This window comes from Syngnathoides biaculeatus, chromosome 4, assembly GCF_019802595.1.
Source record: "Syngnathoides biaculeatus isolate LvHL_M chromosome 4, ASM1980259v1, whole genome shotgun sequence".
Lineage (NCBI taxonomy): Eukaryota > Metazoa > Chordata > Actinopteri > Syngnathiformes > Syngnathidae > Syngnathoides > Syngnathoides biaculeatus.
In genome coordinates, this window is record NC_084643.1 from 34420773 (window position 1) to 34438142 (window position 17370).

The 17370-nt window shown below is 41.5% G+C and overlaps 1 protein-coding gene across 2 annotated transcripts; it reads right to left on the reverse strand.

Moving 5' to 3' along the window:
• Positions 1 to 3358: 3358 nt before the first annotated feature.
• Positions 3359 to 11534, reverse strand: prdm8b (PR domain containing 8b). 2 transcript variants are annotated; one of them, XM_061817528.1, is made up of 4 exons: positions 11411 to 11534; positions 8724 to 8957; positions 6750 to 6981; positions 3359 to 6147 (listed from the first exon to the last, which is right to left on the reverse strand). In XM_061817528.1, the coding sequence occupies exons 2-4, from the start codon at positions 8946 to 8948 to the stop codon at positions 4904 to 4906; spliced, it is 1701 nt and encodes a 566-aa protein (XP_061673512.1). In that variant the 5' UTR covers positions 8949 to 8957; positions 11411 to 11534; the 3' UTR covers positions 3359 to 4903. The 2 variants fall into 2 exon arrangements, with proteins under 2 accessions (XP_061673512.1, XP_061673510.1); XM_061817526.1 differs by lacking the exon at positions 11411 to 11534 and adding an exon at positions 10363 to 10556.
• Positions 11535 to 17370: the final 5836 nt, after the last annotated feature.

A 17370-nucleotide genomic window follows, 5' to 3' on the forward strand; every position in this document is an offset into this window, starting at 1 on the left:
TATGTATATTTATATATATATTCAATATGTGAAAACACTGATCATGTTCATCATTTTTCACTATGATAAGGAAGCACTTCTCTTGATCTCCGCTTGTTTGCATTTACAAACAATCACTTCTGCAATATTGCCCATCACCGATGAGCTATTTTTAGAACGGGCCCATGCGCTACTCATGTGGAGCTTGGGGGCTACTTGGCACCACGTTGGTGACCCATGCTATAAACACCCCCTCCCCCCCCCATCCCTGGCAAATAGCAGGAGTTCACTGGAGGTGAAAATCTGCCATATTCAAACACCATAGCAATCCTCGTTTAAACACTATAAAGTTTTATTATTCCCACACAGCTTAAACGCATCTCGGTGAGTGAATGAGTTAGTGAGTGAGTGAGTGAGTGAGTGAGTGAGTGAGTGAGTGAGTGAGTGAGTGAGTGAGTGAGTGAGTCAGTGAGTGAGTGAGTGAGTGAGTGAGTGAGTGAGTGAGTGAGTCAGTGAGTGAGTGAGTGAGTGAGTGAGTGAGTGTAAAAGTATGAAACACATTGTAATCCTCTTTGAATGCAAAATACCAACTATAATCATCCAATGTAGTACAGTGTATCCCAACAGTTTTCATCTTCGAATGCACAATTTTCTATGTTTGCAAAGTTGCAATCGCTAGAGAGCAAGGGTGTAACATTTCCTGTCATTTACTGAATATGTAAAGTCAGTGTGGGAACTTTGTCCTCCTCTGTTCCGTACCCCCACCCCAAATAAATAAATAAATCTGAATATGAATACTGTACATGCATTTTTTTACCAACTGCCTACAACCCATCCTGAACCACTTTTGGGTCCCAACCAACCAGTCTGGTATAGGAAATATGTGAAGTATTATAGCGTCTGTCTACATATGCTGGTGACACTGCATGCGACATCAACAATTCTCCGTGTGAGTGTGAGCAGTGGGTGACAGGAGCTCATGCTGGAGTGTGGATTTCTCATCTCCCAGCTGTCAGTAAATGGCTAGAAGGTACCTGGGCGACTGTAGCTCTCCTTTCTCACGCGCCAGGCCGTTGCAGGAAATAAATATACAGTAAAAAAAAAAAAAAAAAAAAAAAGTTTGAAAATTTTAAAAAGTACTGACTTTTTGGGACTTTTTATGGGTGGTTTATGTTTACAGTATGGCCATCCATCCATTTTCTTTGCCGTTTATCCTCACGAGGGTCGTGAGGAGTGATGGAGCCTATCCCAGCTGTCAACGGGCAGGAGGCGGGGTACACCCTGAACTGTTTGCCAGCCAGTCGCATGGCACATGGAGACAAATTGCCGCACTCACAATCACAACGAGGGGCAATTTAGAATGTCCAATTAATGTTGCATGTTTTTGGGATGTGGGAGGAAACCGGAGTGCCCGGTGGGACCCACGCAGGTATGGGGAGAACATCCAAACTCCACACAGGCGCGTCCGGGATCGAACCTGGGACATCAGAACTGTGAGGCCAACGCTTTATCAGCTGATCCACCGTTCCGCCTGTACAGTATGAGATCTCCATTTTTCATTTGAGTCCTTCCAGTTCCTGGGCGGCACTTTCCTTTTTCTAGCACTTGATGGTGCTGTCGATCTGTTTTTCTAAAGGTCACCCTCCCGTGCTATGCGCCTCGCATACGTCGACACTGCTTTTGAAATACTCGATATAAAACTGTCTTGTTTATCTTTTTGCTCCTAGATGCTGTATTTTCTATAGTGAATTCAAAAGGGATATGTTTGTGATATCATCGTTCATCACGCTTACACGATGCACCTTGCTTTCTTTATCTATAAAAAAAAAAAAAAAAAACAAAACAAAAAAAACAAGTGTATAGAAAGCGTCCTGTTGGATTCGGTTGCATTTTTGCTATAAATAAGCACAACAACATTCAAAAGGAGTTGTGCCATTAAGATGTGCAAGCTACAGTTTGCATTTTTGACATACACATAACATAATAAACTTGGTTAATAATGTTACAAAGATATTTCACTCGCAGTTATTTTTTATTATTAAAAACGTTTCACGATAAATTACTGCATTTGTATGAGATAAAAGTGCTTTGTAGATTATACCATGATGTATATATATTTTTTAATATTTTGAAAATTTTATTCCATCATTAAATCTAGAGGAAAAAATCTGTTTAGTGCTCATACCTATAATCACGTGTAATAATATTTTTACGTTATTTTGTTATATTTAAGTGTATATATTGTATTAGGTACAAATCTCTGTTTTTGTTTTTTTTTGCAAGCGTTAGGTAATTAATTGTAATTACTGTATTCCGGATTGCATTTAATAGTTGTACTATTTTTCATGTATTATAATTTTTGATCATTTCATGATTTAGTAACAAATGCATTCAGTAAATGGGTGTTCCATCTTACTTATATAATTATTCAGAATTATAATCACATTCAATAATTTCAAGTGTTTGTAAATGCACATTTGTTTTCCATGTTTAGATCCACAGATTATATTTTGCAAGAAATAAAAATCACGAGACTGTTTCTGGCTGTAGCATTATTTAATATAATTATTTTTAAATATTATTGTTTTTAATATTCTGAATGATTAAATACATAATCCAAATCTCAAAATGGTTGTAGCATCTTGTGCATGTACAATTGCAATTCATCATATATATATATTTTTTTTTTTATGAAAGCGCATTTTACCCATTTGTTCTTAAATGTAATCCTTTTTTAGGAAAGGCATAGAGTAGCTCAAAATGCTGTTTCTAGCTTGTAGCACCCTAATTACATCTAATTACACATAATGAACAATTAAAATTAAATGTAACATTTTCTAATCAGGCCTGCCTGCAGATGGAAAGCATGATTACCTAGAATTATGCATCTACAGGCAACAACCATTCACTGATATTTACTCGTTTAATATATTGAATTAAATTGTTTTCAATGAAAATGATTGCGATGAGTTACAAAAAAAAAGAGGTTTAGTTGAATAAACCGTATTACTATTCCTGTGAAATCATGAATAAGAGGACAAAAGAGCAGGGAGCCGTTTGAAAATAAAGCTATTTTTATTGTCAATGCATCCAACATGATTAGATCAACTGTCATACGTAGTAAATTTCCCCTCCAAATGGAAAACACCACCCCACCCCACCCCTCACACACACACACACACACACACACACACACACACACACACACACACACACACAAAATATGATGATTATTATTAGCAATACCATGATCACACTTTGTATTTCAAATCAGAACCCTTTGTATTTACACATGGTCCGCATGTGGAGTGGATAGTAGTGCATGCACTCGCTCTCACACACACACACACACACACACACACACCACACACACCACACACACACACACACACATTATGTCTATATTCATGTAGGATATAAAATACAACTCACTGTACATTTACACAGATTTCCATTTTGCCTTCTTAGACGTGTAAGTGCTTCATAAATATATTCATTTCGAACGTGACATTTGTTTGTTTTTTGTACACAAAAAGGAACCTTCCAGAAAAGGAGTGCAAAGAGGAGAGGAGGGGGGGCGGCCAGTGACGCCGCAAAGGGGGTGGGGGGTGAAGTCAGTGATGATGAGTCTAAGGCATTGGTTCTCAAATTTTTGGAGTCTCGTAAACGTCTTCTGCTAACGACCCAAGCGAAACTTGACTCCTCCCCAATATAAAATGTTATCAAATTCAAACTTGTCATAAAACGTATTTGAAAACTTAACCCCCACTGCCAGTTTCATTTAACAAGTCGAGCCACCAAAACGTCTCAAAAATCCAAGACTGAAATGACACAGGAAGACTGCCATGTTCAGTTCAAGTGGCTATTTTAGGGGCATTTTGGTCATTTACAGGTGAAGTAGTCATGAAGAGCAAAAATTAAAAATAAAAATTAAAAGTCAGCCCTCAAAGCAAGGTCCACTCACAACAAGAACAAAAACCCCTCTGATGACATATAACATAATCCTATAGGTCAAAGACATATAAACACCTAAGCTTTAAGACATCAGTGAGCGAGCTATGTTTATTTATTTTAACAAATTTTGGAAGGTCAAGTCTTCATGTGATATTTTTGCTTGAAGTAAAAACTGTAATCCACTTTATATTATTATTATTATTATTATCATTATTTAATCCTGGTTTGTACAGCATAGTCTTTTTTTTTTTTTTTTTTTGTCGGCAAGCTAAATGGCTAAATATATGACCAAAGGCTAAATTGGAAACTTTGGCTGTGCCTTTGTGTTTGGAGCCATGTTGTTAGTGCAAGCAGTGCATGTCAATGAGCAACGATCGATAAATATCACATGTAATTGTTCCGTTCATGAATATCTAGGTTGAAATATACAAAAAACACCATGCCGTGGTAGAAAACGCACCCGCCTAGTGTGCTATTTCCGCATTCACCTAGTCACTATTTTTTTTTATTGATTTTTGCTTTTTATGAAACCAACTGTGATGCCACAATATGGAACTGAAGGTCTGTCTATTTAGAAAAAGCAGTGCGGTAATTGCTCCAAATAAGTATGTTGAAGTAATACATCTCAATCGGTTGATAAGTTTTGTTTGTCTGGAAGGAACTAGGTTTAGCCTGGGTTGTTAGTGAGAGAATTTACAAAGATTATTTGCTGGATGTACATACACACACACTTTAAGTGTATTTTTCCAAATCAAATCAAATGCTGCTCTTGCAAATAAATAAATACATAAATAAATACATTTAAAAAATCTCACAAGAACCCAAATAGTTTGAGAACCCCTACTCAAAGAGTACATGACTGACAGTGGCCCTTAAAGATTTGAGTTATTTTGCGGCATTTATGATGCAGGGCCTCCTAATCCCTGTAATTCCCGACAGCTCCCCCAGCGTCAGGTCCAGGGCCCAAAAGTCAATTGTGTGAGGTCATATGACGTGACAGATGGTGGCGCTCTCGAAAGGACTCGTTACATATGGGACATTTGAGCTTCTCCTCGCGCCGCCGCTTGACCAGGGGCTCCATGGCGTACTCCTTCTTGTGATGCGAGCGCATGTGGTACACCAGGTCCGAAGTCATGCGGAATGAGGCGTTGCACTTTGCGCACCAGTTCTGCGCCGGGAGGCACAAGGACGTGAAGGAGGGCGGCAGGAGTGTGAGTGCAGAGGGCATCTGCAACTGGACGCCGCCTGAATTCTTGGGCCAGAAGGTGGCGGCTGCGGCGGCGGCAGCGTACACAAAGGGGCTCTGCTTGGCAACGCCGCCCGGCACAGTGCAGTTTGCGCCTAGCTCGGCTCCCTGCAGCTTGGCGGCCAGGTGGTCAGCCTGGTAGAGGCGGCTGGATGAGATGGTGTCACCCACCGCAGGGTGGCAGTCCAGCAGCTTGGGCGGCATCACCAACGGGGAGATTTGGGAGTAGGCAGATCGGGCCGGTTGGCTGAAGGCGCTCTTCCGCTCACCGCCGCCGCTGGCCTGGCTCACTGAAGTGAAGGCGCTGGCCATGGGTGGGGTTTGGGGTGGCTGCGTCTCTGACAGAACCTGTCGGATGTTCAGGTGCTTCTCCGAGGGGCTGTTGGTTGGACGGTCTTTATTCTCTGAATTGGCAGCCGATGGGCTTTTGCTGCTGCCATGGTTCTTGAGAGTTTGAACTGACTTCTTGACTTCGGTGAAGGCGCTGCACTTGGTCTCTGAGGAACTGGAAGAGGAAAGTGAGCGGTGGTTTTCCTCCAAACCGTACACTCCTCGGTAGTTCTGGGCTGACGTCGCCAGCTCCTCCTTGGACTTGGACTGCGGCAGGCCGGGTCGTCGGCACTCCCGGTCTTCCACTGAGGAGAACTTCCTCTTTCCTGAGCTCTCGCTGCACACCTCTGCCTCCCTGTCACGCAGCGGGCTGCCGGTCCGGTTGTTTTCCATGTCCCGAGCAAGGTTGTGAAAGTCTGTGGAGGGTTTGCTGCCATCGCCCTCGGAGCGGCCATGCTTGGGACTGCTCCTGGTGGGCGTTGCGTTGGGCCGGTCTGGACTGCGCTCTCTGCTGGGCTCCTCGTCCACCCCCGTCAGGCTCTGCAGTCTTTTGGTGCAGCGGAAACGGAGGTGCGCCAAGAACGGGAACTCAAACTGGAACCTCTGATTGCAGTCCGGGCATGAGTGGTGGGACGAACCTTTTTTGGGAGGGAAAAAGACACAATCATTAATTTCTATTGATACAAACTTTCACAGAACAAACCTGTCATTTATCTTCAGATTCACTTGCCAAGGAAGACTTCCACAACATACTGTGGTGACCACAAACGATAGACCAGTTACTCTTAACAATATGTTTGCTAATGAAGAGCTTCCAAATGGACTGTAGTAACCACAAATCCTAGAAATTAGATATTTTAACTGTTCTTGTTTATTTTTATATTTGCAAAAGGTGACTTTCTAAATGTACTGTGGTGACCACAAACAAAAGCTAATTTAAACTTTTGTGTTTTGCAAGAGAAGACCCCCATTATCTACTGTCGTAATTGCAAACACTGGAAAGTAGATTTAAAAAAAAAAAAAGATCAGTTGTCATTGAACTCAGAACAGAAACTCGAGATAAAGCTCTTTTGGGAGAAGACCTCCCAAAAGTATTAACACTAAAAACCGGTGACCCAAAGCGTTGACGCTGAATTAAGACCTTCCAGATGTGTTGTAGCAAACTCACTAATGTCATGTGGTGACCACAACCATGAGCAACCTCCCCGCATAATTTGGCTACCATAAACCCGGACGTCACCTTTGCTCTTAGCTGGCACCCTGGAGGCAGTGAGCAGCAGCAGTTCCACCAGGTCCTTGCCGTACCACACCAGCAGCTCCTCGTCCTTCTCGATGCGCCGAAGCGAGCGGTAGAAGAGTTGGCCGTTCTTCACGTACGCCTCCAGGTTCTGCTCGTCCTTGTCACGGGCCGATTGCACCAGACGAAGCCACATCAGGCCCTCCGACGTGCTGTTGGCCGCGGACGTGTCCACCTGTCAAAGGCATCGAACGCACGTTATCATTAGTCACAGTCTCCATTCACTACAATTGATCGTTGCATATTCACATTCTGCCATTGGCAAATGCACATCTTTGAACCCCCCCCCTTTATTGGTGTTTTCTTTCCCAGCCACTTCCTTATTTGCAGAGGGTTTTTTTTCGGGGGGGGGGGGGGTAGGCATATTTCTGACCCTATCCTCTGCTTGTTTTTGTGTTGTTTTGAATTTTTTTCAACTCAGAAAAAAATGCTCATGGCATCTATAAGGAGGCTCCAATTATTCATGGTTTTCATTATTTGTGGTCGCGAATAGCAGGGGTGCACTATTTTGTTACAATAGGCTTTGATTATTATTTTTATTTTTACGTCTTCCGACACATCAAAATGATGAAAAATTTAAAAAAATATTGTGACACACTTTTGAAAATGAGTACAGGTATTTAGAAAATTTGAATTCAAAATCCATCCATTCATTTTCAAAGCTGCTTATCCTCACAAGCACAAAAGGTAAGATCGCATAAAACAGTTGCTTTATCAAAAATAAAAGCTTTCCTTTTTAATTTACGATAAGAGTTGTCATTCATTATTACAGCAAACTTCAGTTACATATTGTTTTTAAATATTTTTTTATAAATGTATAAAACAAGTCTAAAAATATTTACAAATATATGTTGAATTCTTCATAAAGTATCACATTTTAAATCAAAATACAGATTTTTTTCTTCACTTTTATTACTGTAGTATAAGTTAAACCTGTTTTTATTTGATCACAGAGTACAAAATATATAGATTACAATTTGAATAAATAAAGGTAGGCTTCAAAAGAAATGTTTTTTTTGTTAGTGTGTGAAAATAGCAGATAGTAAAAATGATTGCGTTAAAGAGAAGTTATTTCATTATTCTTCCTTTCACATTTGATCAATTTCAAAAAGATTTTTCAGAATTCGAAATTTCCAAAGAGAGATTTTTTAAAACGATATTTGTAATCCACTTTCAGTTCTGATTGTTCTAAATTCAATTAAATCAATGTGGAACTCTTTGGGTGCACATTGCACAACTTCATCCATCTGAATCGAGAACACTTTCCAATGATCATCATCATTTAAAAAAAATGAAACAAGAGTAGATTCCTTTTGTGTGTTCACATTGGTAATTCACATTGAAAGCGGATTTGGTTCTTTGTGGTCCAGCTCCACAGTCGGGACCAACATCGGATTTTGATACCAACGCTTTCACCAGGTCTTGTGTTAACAGATGCAACACAATTTTTGCAACCGCTTTTTGTTGTTTTTGGGGAAATTCTGTTAAATATACATCAGAATATACCTGTGATGTTTCTGCCCACAAATATGGGCATCGTTATATCGTGATATCATTGGCAAAATATGCCATTATTATTAAGAAAGTTTCTACAAGTTGAATATGATCAATATCATGATGTACATTTTAGTTTTTTTTCCCTTCATAATATTGCAATATCACAAATTCCATGTTGATTTCCTCCATTATAATTGAATTATTTGAATTGTATTCTCCCCTCCTTTCTGTTGCATTGTACTGTAGATTAGAGATTTTTTTCTTCTTTCTTTATGAGATTATTGCAGTACAGTACCATGGTCGGAACGGCAAAATATCCAAATATCGATGGACGAGATTATTTATAACCCCCCCCCCCAGCCAATATATTGCTTTTGACTATATCATGATATCATCGCTGCTGAAATCAAATAATTTTACCCGAAAAATGTAGGGTGCGGTGCGCTTGTCGGTGGCCTTGAGGGCGATGAAGGCGATGCTGTCGTACATGGACGTGTGGCTGAGCACGCACGGCCCGAAGATGGCGCTCTCGGGCACATCGCAGGTGGTGTACACGCTGGTGAAGATGTCGGTCAGACACTGCTGCACCGCCTTGGCATCGCCGTCCCACAGCTGGGCCTTGTGCTGCGAGCTGGACTCCTCCATGGCCGGCCTCTGACGGGTGACAAATTCAGCGCATCGCATCATTTTGCAAAGAAATGAGCAGAATTCGAGGAAAGGGAAATTCAGTAAATGGTATCTTGTGGACGCAACTAACTGAAATCGGTTTCATTTCTCTCCGTATTTAATCATATTCATTCAAAAATGATTTGTAGATGTTAAGGAAAACACCCCAAAAAAGTTACTGCAATGTCGACCTCATGACGATATCAACCTCTTTTTATAAGCACTGACATTAATGAAACAAAAAAGTACCGCGTCTTTTTAACTACCAACATTGGCTGCTGACTATTAAGAACACGCATGTTTATTATAAATATTATTATTATTATTTCTTGTCGTTTCACACATTTGGACACCAGTTAAAATAAAAGAACAAGATTAAAATTTTTCTTTTTACTACCTATAAATGGTAACAAATATTGTTCCTGTAGATCTGGTGTTGCACACATTTTTTACATTCTTCAGTGTAACACAAACTTAATGATAATTATTACATGTAACATTTCAAATAAATTGCGTACAATTGCAATTATAGATATTCTGAGTGAATTTCTCAAGTGAAGAAAACGATTAAAAAACACAGTTAAAAGCGATCCTTAATCCTCTACGTTTGTTTTGAATATGCGTGTAATATGGTTTATAGGGCGTTCCGTGTGGTTTTACAAAAGCACGTCCGGGAGTGTAATTCTTGTGTAATAATAAAAATAATACATCTTAATCCCGATCCCGTCATAAAGTCATCCATTCTCCTTTTATCCCCTTTTCCCCGCTTCTTATAGCGGCCTCATTTGCATAATCCGCCACTTTCCACCCGCCGTGGGAGAGAGTAATTAAAGCAGCACAAGCGCTTCATTATGATGATGATGATTTGTTTCTTCTTTTTTCTCTCTTTCTCTTTCTCTCTCTGACGCGGGGATCATCTCGTAAACTCGCACCTGACGCGCGCAATAAAAGCAGCAAGAATGATTTTGAACATTTAAAACGAAACAAAAATGATGCTTTGTTGACTTAACTGTTATTTCAAATTAAATAAAACTCATTTGAATCGCGTGGCAACTGCAGAAGTTCTGCATTTTTCGTGCGCGTTAACGCTATTCGAATTTTGCATTGTGCGAGGATTTCGTTCCCTGCAGGATGCTCATATGTTCACTTAAAATAGATTCATAATGAAACTAAATGAGACTTTCAAATGTTGAGAATGAAAATCATACTTTTCAGCAGCTTTCCTGTGCATCAAATGGAAAGATTTCAAATTTCAGAAAATGACTTCGCAAAGCTTTCCCTGCCGTCCCCGGTTGCAGCGCAGCCGTGCCCGGCTTCATCGGGCTCCAAGTCAGCCCATCTGCCGACCCCCCCGACTCCAATAAACAACCCCCAGTGTGTATTCAGCCCCTACCTCTTGTGCAGAATCGGAAGCAAGTATTCCACAAGATGGGGCTGCAAGAACCGACGAATGCGAAGGAAGAAAAAACAGCAAGAAGGAAGAGGGAAGGTTGCGGGGGCTTCCTCAGTGTATGAGAAGCTGGACCCGTCCGGCTCCGGCCCGGTGGCGCTCGCGCATGAGACGACGACTTGTTCCAGGGCTGTGGACTCGCGCGTTTTGTTGGCCGCACATCATCTCTCCAACGAGGCGTGTCAGTCCGTGTCTCCTCCTTTTAACTCTTCACTGGCCGCTTGACGGCTCTTCTGATGGCGCCCCCCCCCCTCCCCGCCCGGCCCGGCCCACCCCTCGTTATTATTGTAATTCTCATCAAAAGCCTGGGTGCTCACTAACCCACTTTGAGCAAATCAAATTTGAACTCTAATTTCACCCGGGAAATGTCTTATTGGTCCTATTGATTTTCATGATGAATACAGACCCAAAAATCTTCACCTCCGCATCCAGTTTGCACCTCCATGCAGCGGGCCGCCACGTGAGCAGACGGCCGCTCAGGTGGCGTCTCGGGCGGCCTGGGTCCGCTCGTATGACGGTGGTCTACCTTGTCCCTATTCAGCCACCCATTAGACTTTTAATGACGTCAAACTGGCAAGTCAAGTTAAAACAACCTTCTCCGCCTCCAAGTTCCGTCTCTGAATAGCGGTCCATTTCGTCACATATAGCCGGGTCAAGGGACTCCTCAAGTGGCCCCACTTTACTCAGTCGTGACGGTGGTCAAATGCCCAGTGCTGTTTATTTATTTTCATGGCACCAACCGGCTCAGAAACATCTTCAGGCGGCTTCACATCCTAATCGGGTTTTGTTGGTCCACGACACTTATTCGTATATTCTAAGGAATATTGACCTAAATGTATTTCGTATGACGCTTAAATTGCAATAAGCTTCCCCACCCGCCGAACAGTAGCCGACTCCGGAGGCTCCTCAGACGGCCTCGCTATGCTACCCTGCATATTTATTCATTTTCATACATCATCGTAAATATCAACCCAAACTGAGCTCTTATTACCTTTATTATTACACACGTCGGCGCTCGAATTGCGACTCAAACTTCTCCCTCTCTCGGATCCACCTCCGAGCACCGGGGGGCCCGCGAAATGCAGCCGACTCAGGAGGGTCCTAATGCGGCTTTGCTTGGCTCAGCGTCCAGGCAGAGTGACGTGGGGGCGGTCAAGTCTCCAGCAATACCCCAAGGCGCACTCAGGGGGCGCCATCGTATAATGCTCGCGGCTGCGTGAGACCACTGAGGCTTTTTTTCCCTTTTTTTTCCACCTTTTTTTTTTACCTTGATGTCAAGTGCATGATTCATAAGCACTTTTAAAGGCAGGAATATGATGACAAATTGATGATGGTATTAAAGTGTAATCACACACTTTTTTAGCTCAATAATTTCCACTCAAGATCCACTTGAGGCGACTAATGATACAATTTGAAGATGTCTCGTCCTTTTAGGTGTTTGCCCTTGTGCTGCATCATAAATCCATCAGATCAATGGCGGCGCCGCATAAACAAATAAGACCTTCATCTTTTTGGATTATTCTGAATAAATCAAAATGACAAAACAAACAGAATGCACCAGAAAACTTTTATTAGATTCAAATAAAAACAAAACTGTGCTGGCCTAAGGAGAGTTGTCATGTTATTTAAAAAAAAAAAAAAAATCCCTGTTAATTTCTCAATATTCTGTTTGTATTTTTGTTATATGAAATAGTAAAATCGTCCCTGTTAACCATGACTACATTATTTTGATTATCATCACTTTTGCCTTTGGAGTTTTGAAAAGAGTAAAAAAACAGAAGATAGAATGTAGATATGTATTCACAATAGTAACTAATAACACACATAACACATAACAGCATAATAACAATAACACCTTAGTAAGGCACATTTGAATGATGCAAAACATTCAACCCATTCACCTCACAGACAGACACACAAGATAAATAAACATATAACTCACACAAATAAAATAAATACCAAACATACATCGCACACTTTATTAACATGCACTTACAACATGCACCTATACACATTAGAAACACACACCACAACATACATGTAACACGTGATACTTTTAATTATGAAATACACAAACATTACATACACACATGCAACAACTCTCACAAAACACAATAGACCTGCACGCAACATCCACTTTTATACAACACAAACACAAAACACGCAGATTTAATATGAGGGGCAGATAGACTTCCTAAATGAAATATATACACATTCATAATACATACATAACACACACATAGATTCAAATGTATAACACAGAAAAAAACTAATACATACAGCACAGAAATGCAATCATATCATATCATAAAATATAATAAAACATATCATATGTACACATAAAAACACACATTTACAATACACACATTCATACATAAACACACACATCCAACACACACAACTGTACAACACACTCACATACTGTACATTAACTTAGAACAGACATACATAGTGTATACACACATACAACACAAACACAAAACACACATGCTGCACAAACACCCATATGAAAAGATATAAAACACACACAAACATGCATACAACGCACGATACATTCACACCGAAATTACATTTCCAATGCACATACAAAAAACACACATTCACTCATATGCAAACACATAAACACACATGCATGCGCGCGCACACGAGCACACACACCACAATGTACACAACAACACATATATGTATACATTATATATTACATAAAACAACACATGTATAATAAGACACACACACACACACACACACAATTGAAATACAAGTACAGCCAAACATTACACACATACATTACAGTACATCATATATAACTGACCTAACCATCAGCCTAACACAGACAAACAAAACATACACACACAAAAATCATACACAAGACACATACGCATACAGTATACAGCGTAAAACATGTATACAACAGACACGAAGACACACAAAAAACACACACAAAAAAACCCCGCGCTGTCTTAGAGGCCTTATATGGTCTACAGATGAAGACTAATTGAACCCTAATGACATGATTGTCGTTCTTACATCCGATGATGTTGTAATGAGTCCATGTTAATATCAACAATTTCAAAGCAAAATAGTTGCTTTTGTTGAGTACACAAACAAGATGAACCCATCATTCGTGACTGGCAGTCATCATGAGGAAAATATCAGAAATACCTCAGAAGGAAGAAAAAAGGGGATTTTATAAAAAGATGAATTAATAATGAGCCACTTTTTTTTCTCTCTCCATTTAAACCGGCAATTTATCTAAAGGGGGAACGCGGCCAAGAAATATTGTGTAGGGCACATATGGCACTTCAGCTGCCATATGTGCCACTTTTCACTAAAATTGGCAATGACGTCCGTGATGGTCAGCGGCAACTGCCAAAAACACAGCCAGGCCCCAACACGGGAGGGGGAGGAAGATGCTTGAGGAGTGAGGAGGGCTGGCGAGGGTTCATATCACCACAGAAGAAGAACAAGATCGGAAAGGCGGGGTGTGCAATGAAAGATGGTTACATTGTGGGCCGAGAAAAAAATGCACACCAGGAACGCGACAACCCGTCCACTTCCAGTCATTTTGCGTTTAGAATCCTGCTTTTCCTCATAGAAAATAATATGGAAATGGAAGTGCAATAAGAAGTTAACCACTGTTAAAAAAAATACTTCCATACATATGTGTAATAATGACACACACTCAAAGGCTATATATACTGTATAGTACACACACAACACGCAATGCACACACACTTGATGCACACAAACACATACACATCCAAAACACATACTGCACAACACATTGAACCCAAATATCTACTTCATAACACTCACACATTGCATGCAAAAAGAACATACACACAATCATACGACACAATCTTTCAATAAATTCATACAGCACCCACACAAACACAAATAGATTTAAAAAATGTTCTCGCAGGAAAAAAAATGGTTGCCTTTAAACAGTGAAAAGCCATAAAGTAATATAACAAACATGACAGAATGAAATAGATTTCGTTGCAATCAGAAAAATATGAATATATGACATTAGTTCAGCAGGTTTTGCCAAATGAGTGTGTACTGGATAGATGGATAAATAAATAGAGAAACAAAATAGTTTATAGTACATCTCAGGTCCTCTTTCAGGGTGATAAACAAACATCCATTTTTGACAACCTTTTTTTGTTTCCTAAAACCTAAGCCTCCATCCTTTCTTTCACAGTCCAGCTGCCAGAGCGGCTCAAGGCTGAGGGGTCCACTGAGGCGCCGTGGCAACGCTTAATGTCTCCAACCCTGTCTCGCCTCAGGGCGTCCTCCATAAAACACACAAAAACACGCGCACACGCAAAATGTGCACGTCTGCCTATGTCGGGACCGCCCCGCCCATCACGCCGTCAACTCGTCTGGCACAAGTGGGCCGATTGGCTCCGACTGCGTTTCAAAGTTTCTTCTTCAGTTTCTCAGATCGACACCAGTGGGGTTAAGTAACCAAGTACAAATACTTTGAGTTATGGGAAAGGTTTTTTTTTTCCAGGACACTCTAACTCCAGTTTTTGTGATTTATTGATCTCTTCTAAAAAAATCTGACTAAAATGGAATCATATGAAAACCAAAGTGATACTCCCCATATGATCCAATGCAAATGAATTTAATGGTAAAATATGAATATTTTTTTGAGAATAATAGTTTAATGGAGAGAAAGTAAAATGTGAAATAAATAAAAAGGACAGATGAAGTACATGCATGAACATTTTAAGGTCAGTAATGGTGTTGCGGTACGGATGCCTGCCTTTGGTGCGGACAGTGAGGCATCGGTTCCCGGCTCAGTGATGGTGTCGAAATGTGCCCTGCGACTGACTGGCGACCAGTTCAAGGTGTAGTTTGTCTTTCGCCCAATGCTAGCTGGGATAGGCTCCGGCACTTCCGCCAACCCTTGTGACTCTTGTGGTCTTAGACAATGGACGTTAGCATTTTAAATCACTTATAACATCTTCTGTCACTTGACAACGTATAGAACAAGCACCCCACCCCCCCTCCCCCATCTGCCCACCAACACTTGGGGCAGTCATGGCAATGACACCACCGTCAGACCAATAGTGGACCTTCAAAATAAAAGCCCGCTAGTATGATCGGAGTCTGGACACTCCTGTTTGAACTCACCGCACTGCTGTGTCATTGGTTGAACCCCCATTTCATGGTTCATGGACGCCATGTTTTCGACCAGGGTTCCCAATCCCAGCATTACCTCGCATTAGCCGTTGTAGGTTTTTGGCCTTTTGAAAATGGACTTTTGATGAACAGAGTGGTTTGTTCCGTGGCTGTAGGCCATTTCAGGGATAATGGAAAGCGATGTATTAATCGGAGCTGGAAGCAGCAAAAACAACAACTGCTCAAACCTGCCAGCCTCTCATTGTCCCCTTTTTGCACGTTTAGTGTAGCCCTCCACATCGCTCATTTTCATGACAAAGTTTATTTGAACGTGTCCGGCATGTCCAAAGCGCCAGGGCTTGTTTTGATGTGTTGCCGGGCCGCACCTGACGTGCCAGAAGCCGGCCGGGGCTTTGGGAGTGGCTAGCGGCTCCCTGCCCCGGACACCTCGCACGTTCAACAACAACATCAGCAGCCCTCGTGCCACTCCGCCCCTGGTAGCCGACCCCCTCATTCGAACCCACGCACGTTCTGCAAACATTGCAGTAAAACAACAAAATCCAGCACACACACACATGCTGTGTTACGCTGTGTGTGTGTGTGTGTGTGTGTGCGCGCGTGTGTGCGTAACACAGTGTTTGTGTACTCTAAATGCTTTTCTGTGCAGCTGTTTGTGTGCATGTGTTGCGTGTGTATTTGTGTGAAAAGGGGTGGGCAAATATGTTTATGCAAAAGCAAATCTGTGTGTATGTGATTGTGCTGATTTTTTTGGGGTACACGTGTAAATGCATGTGTATAAGTATCTGCATCTACTGCATATGTGAAAAATGTGTTTGTGTGTGTGATGTGCATCTTTAGCAATATGTTTGTGTCTGTACACTGCATGTGTGTGTGTGTGTGTGTGTGTGTGTGTGTGTGTGTGTGGTGTGTGTGTGGTGTGTGTGTGTGTGTGTGTAAAGCACAGATGTCAAACTCAAGGTCCGGAGGCCAGATCTGGCCCACCACATGATTTTATGTGGCCCGCCAAGACACATCTAGCATGTCAATTTCCATGATTCTTGTAAAAATCTGTACCAAAATTTCAAATGGTCATATATCATTCATGATAAAGTTGAGATATTACAAGCATTTTTGTGTTACCAAATGTGAATAGTTGAAAAACACATTATCCTTGATTTCTGATTCCAAAACTAGTTCATAAATTGATGATGTGAATATGATGATGATTAAATATTTTTGTTCTACAGTAACAACGGCCCTTTGAGGGAAACCGGAGCAACAATGTGGCCCGCGAGGAAAATGAGTTTGACACCCCTGGTGTAAAGGCATCTGTGTGTAGGTGGCTGCATGTGATTTAAAAGTAGAAGTCGCTCACTTGACACTGCTGCAGCTGGTGTTTGCTTGAGTAGCCATTGTGTTTGGCTGCTGTCTGTAGCCATGGACCACACCTATAGCGCATCGTAGTGGTCGGGAGGAGAATCTATTCATCAGATTTGTGGAATCGATATAATATTGTGGCAGCATGGTGGCACAGCTGTAAAGCATTGGCCTCACAGTTCTGAAGACCATGATTAATTCAGGTCCCTCCCTGTGTGTAGTTTGAATGTTCTTCCCGTGGCTGCGTGAGTTTCCTCCTACACCCCAAAAACATGCATTAATTGGAGACTCTAAATTGCTCTTCGGTGTGATTGCGATTGCGACTGTTGTATGTCTCCATGTGCCCTGCGATAGGCTGGCAACCACTTGAGGGTGTGCCCTGCCTCCTGCCTGTTGCCTGCTGGGAGAGGCTTCAGCACTGCCGTGACCCTTGTGAGGATAAGC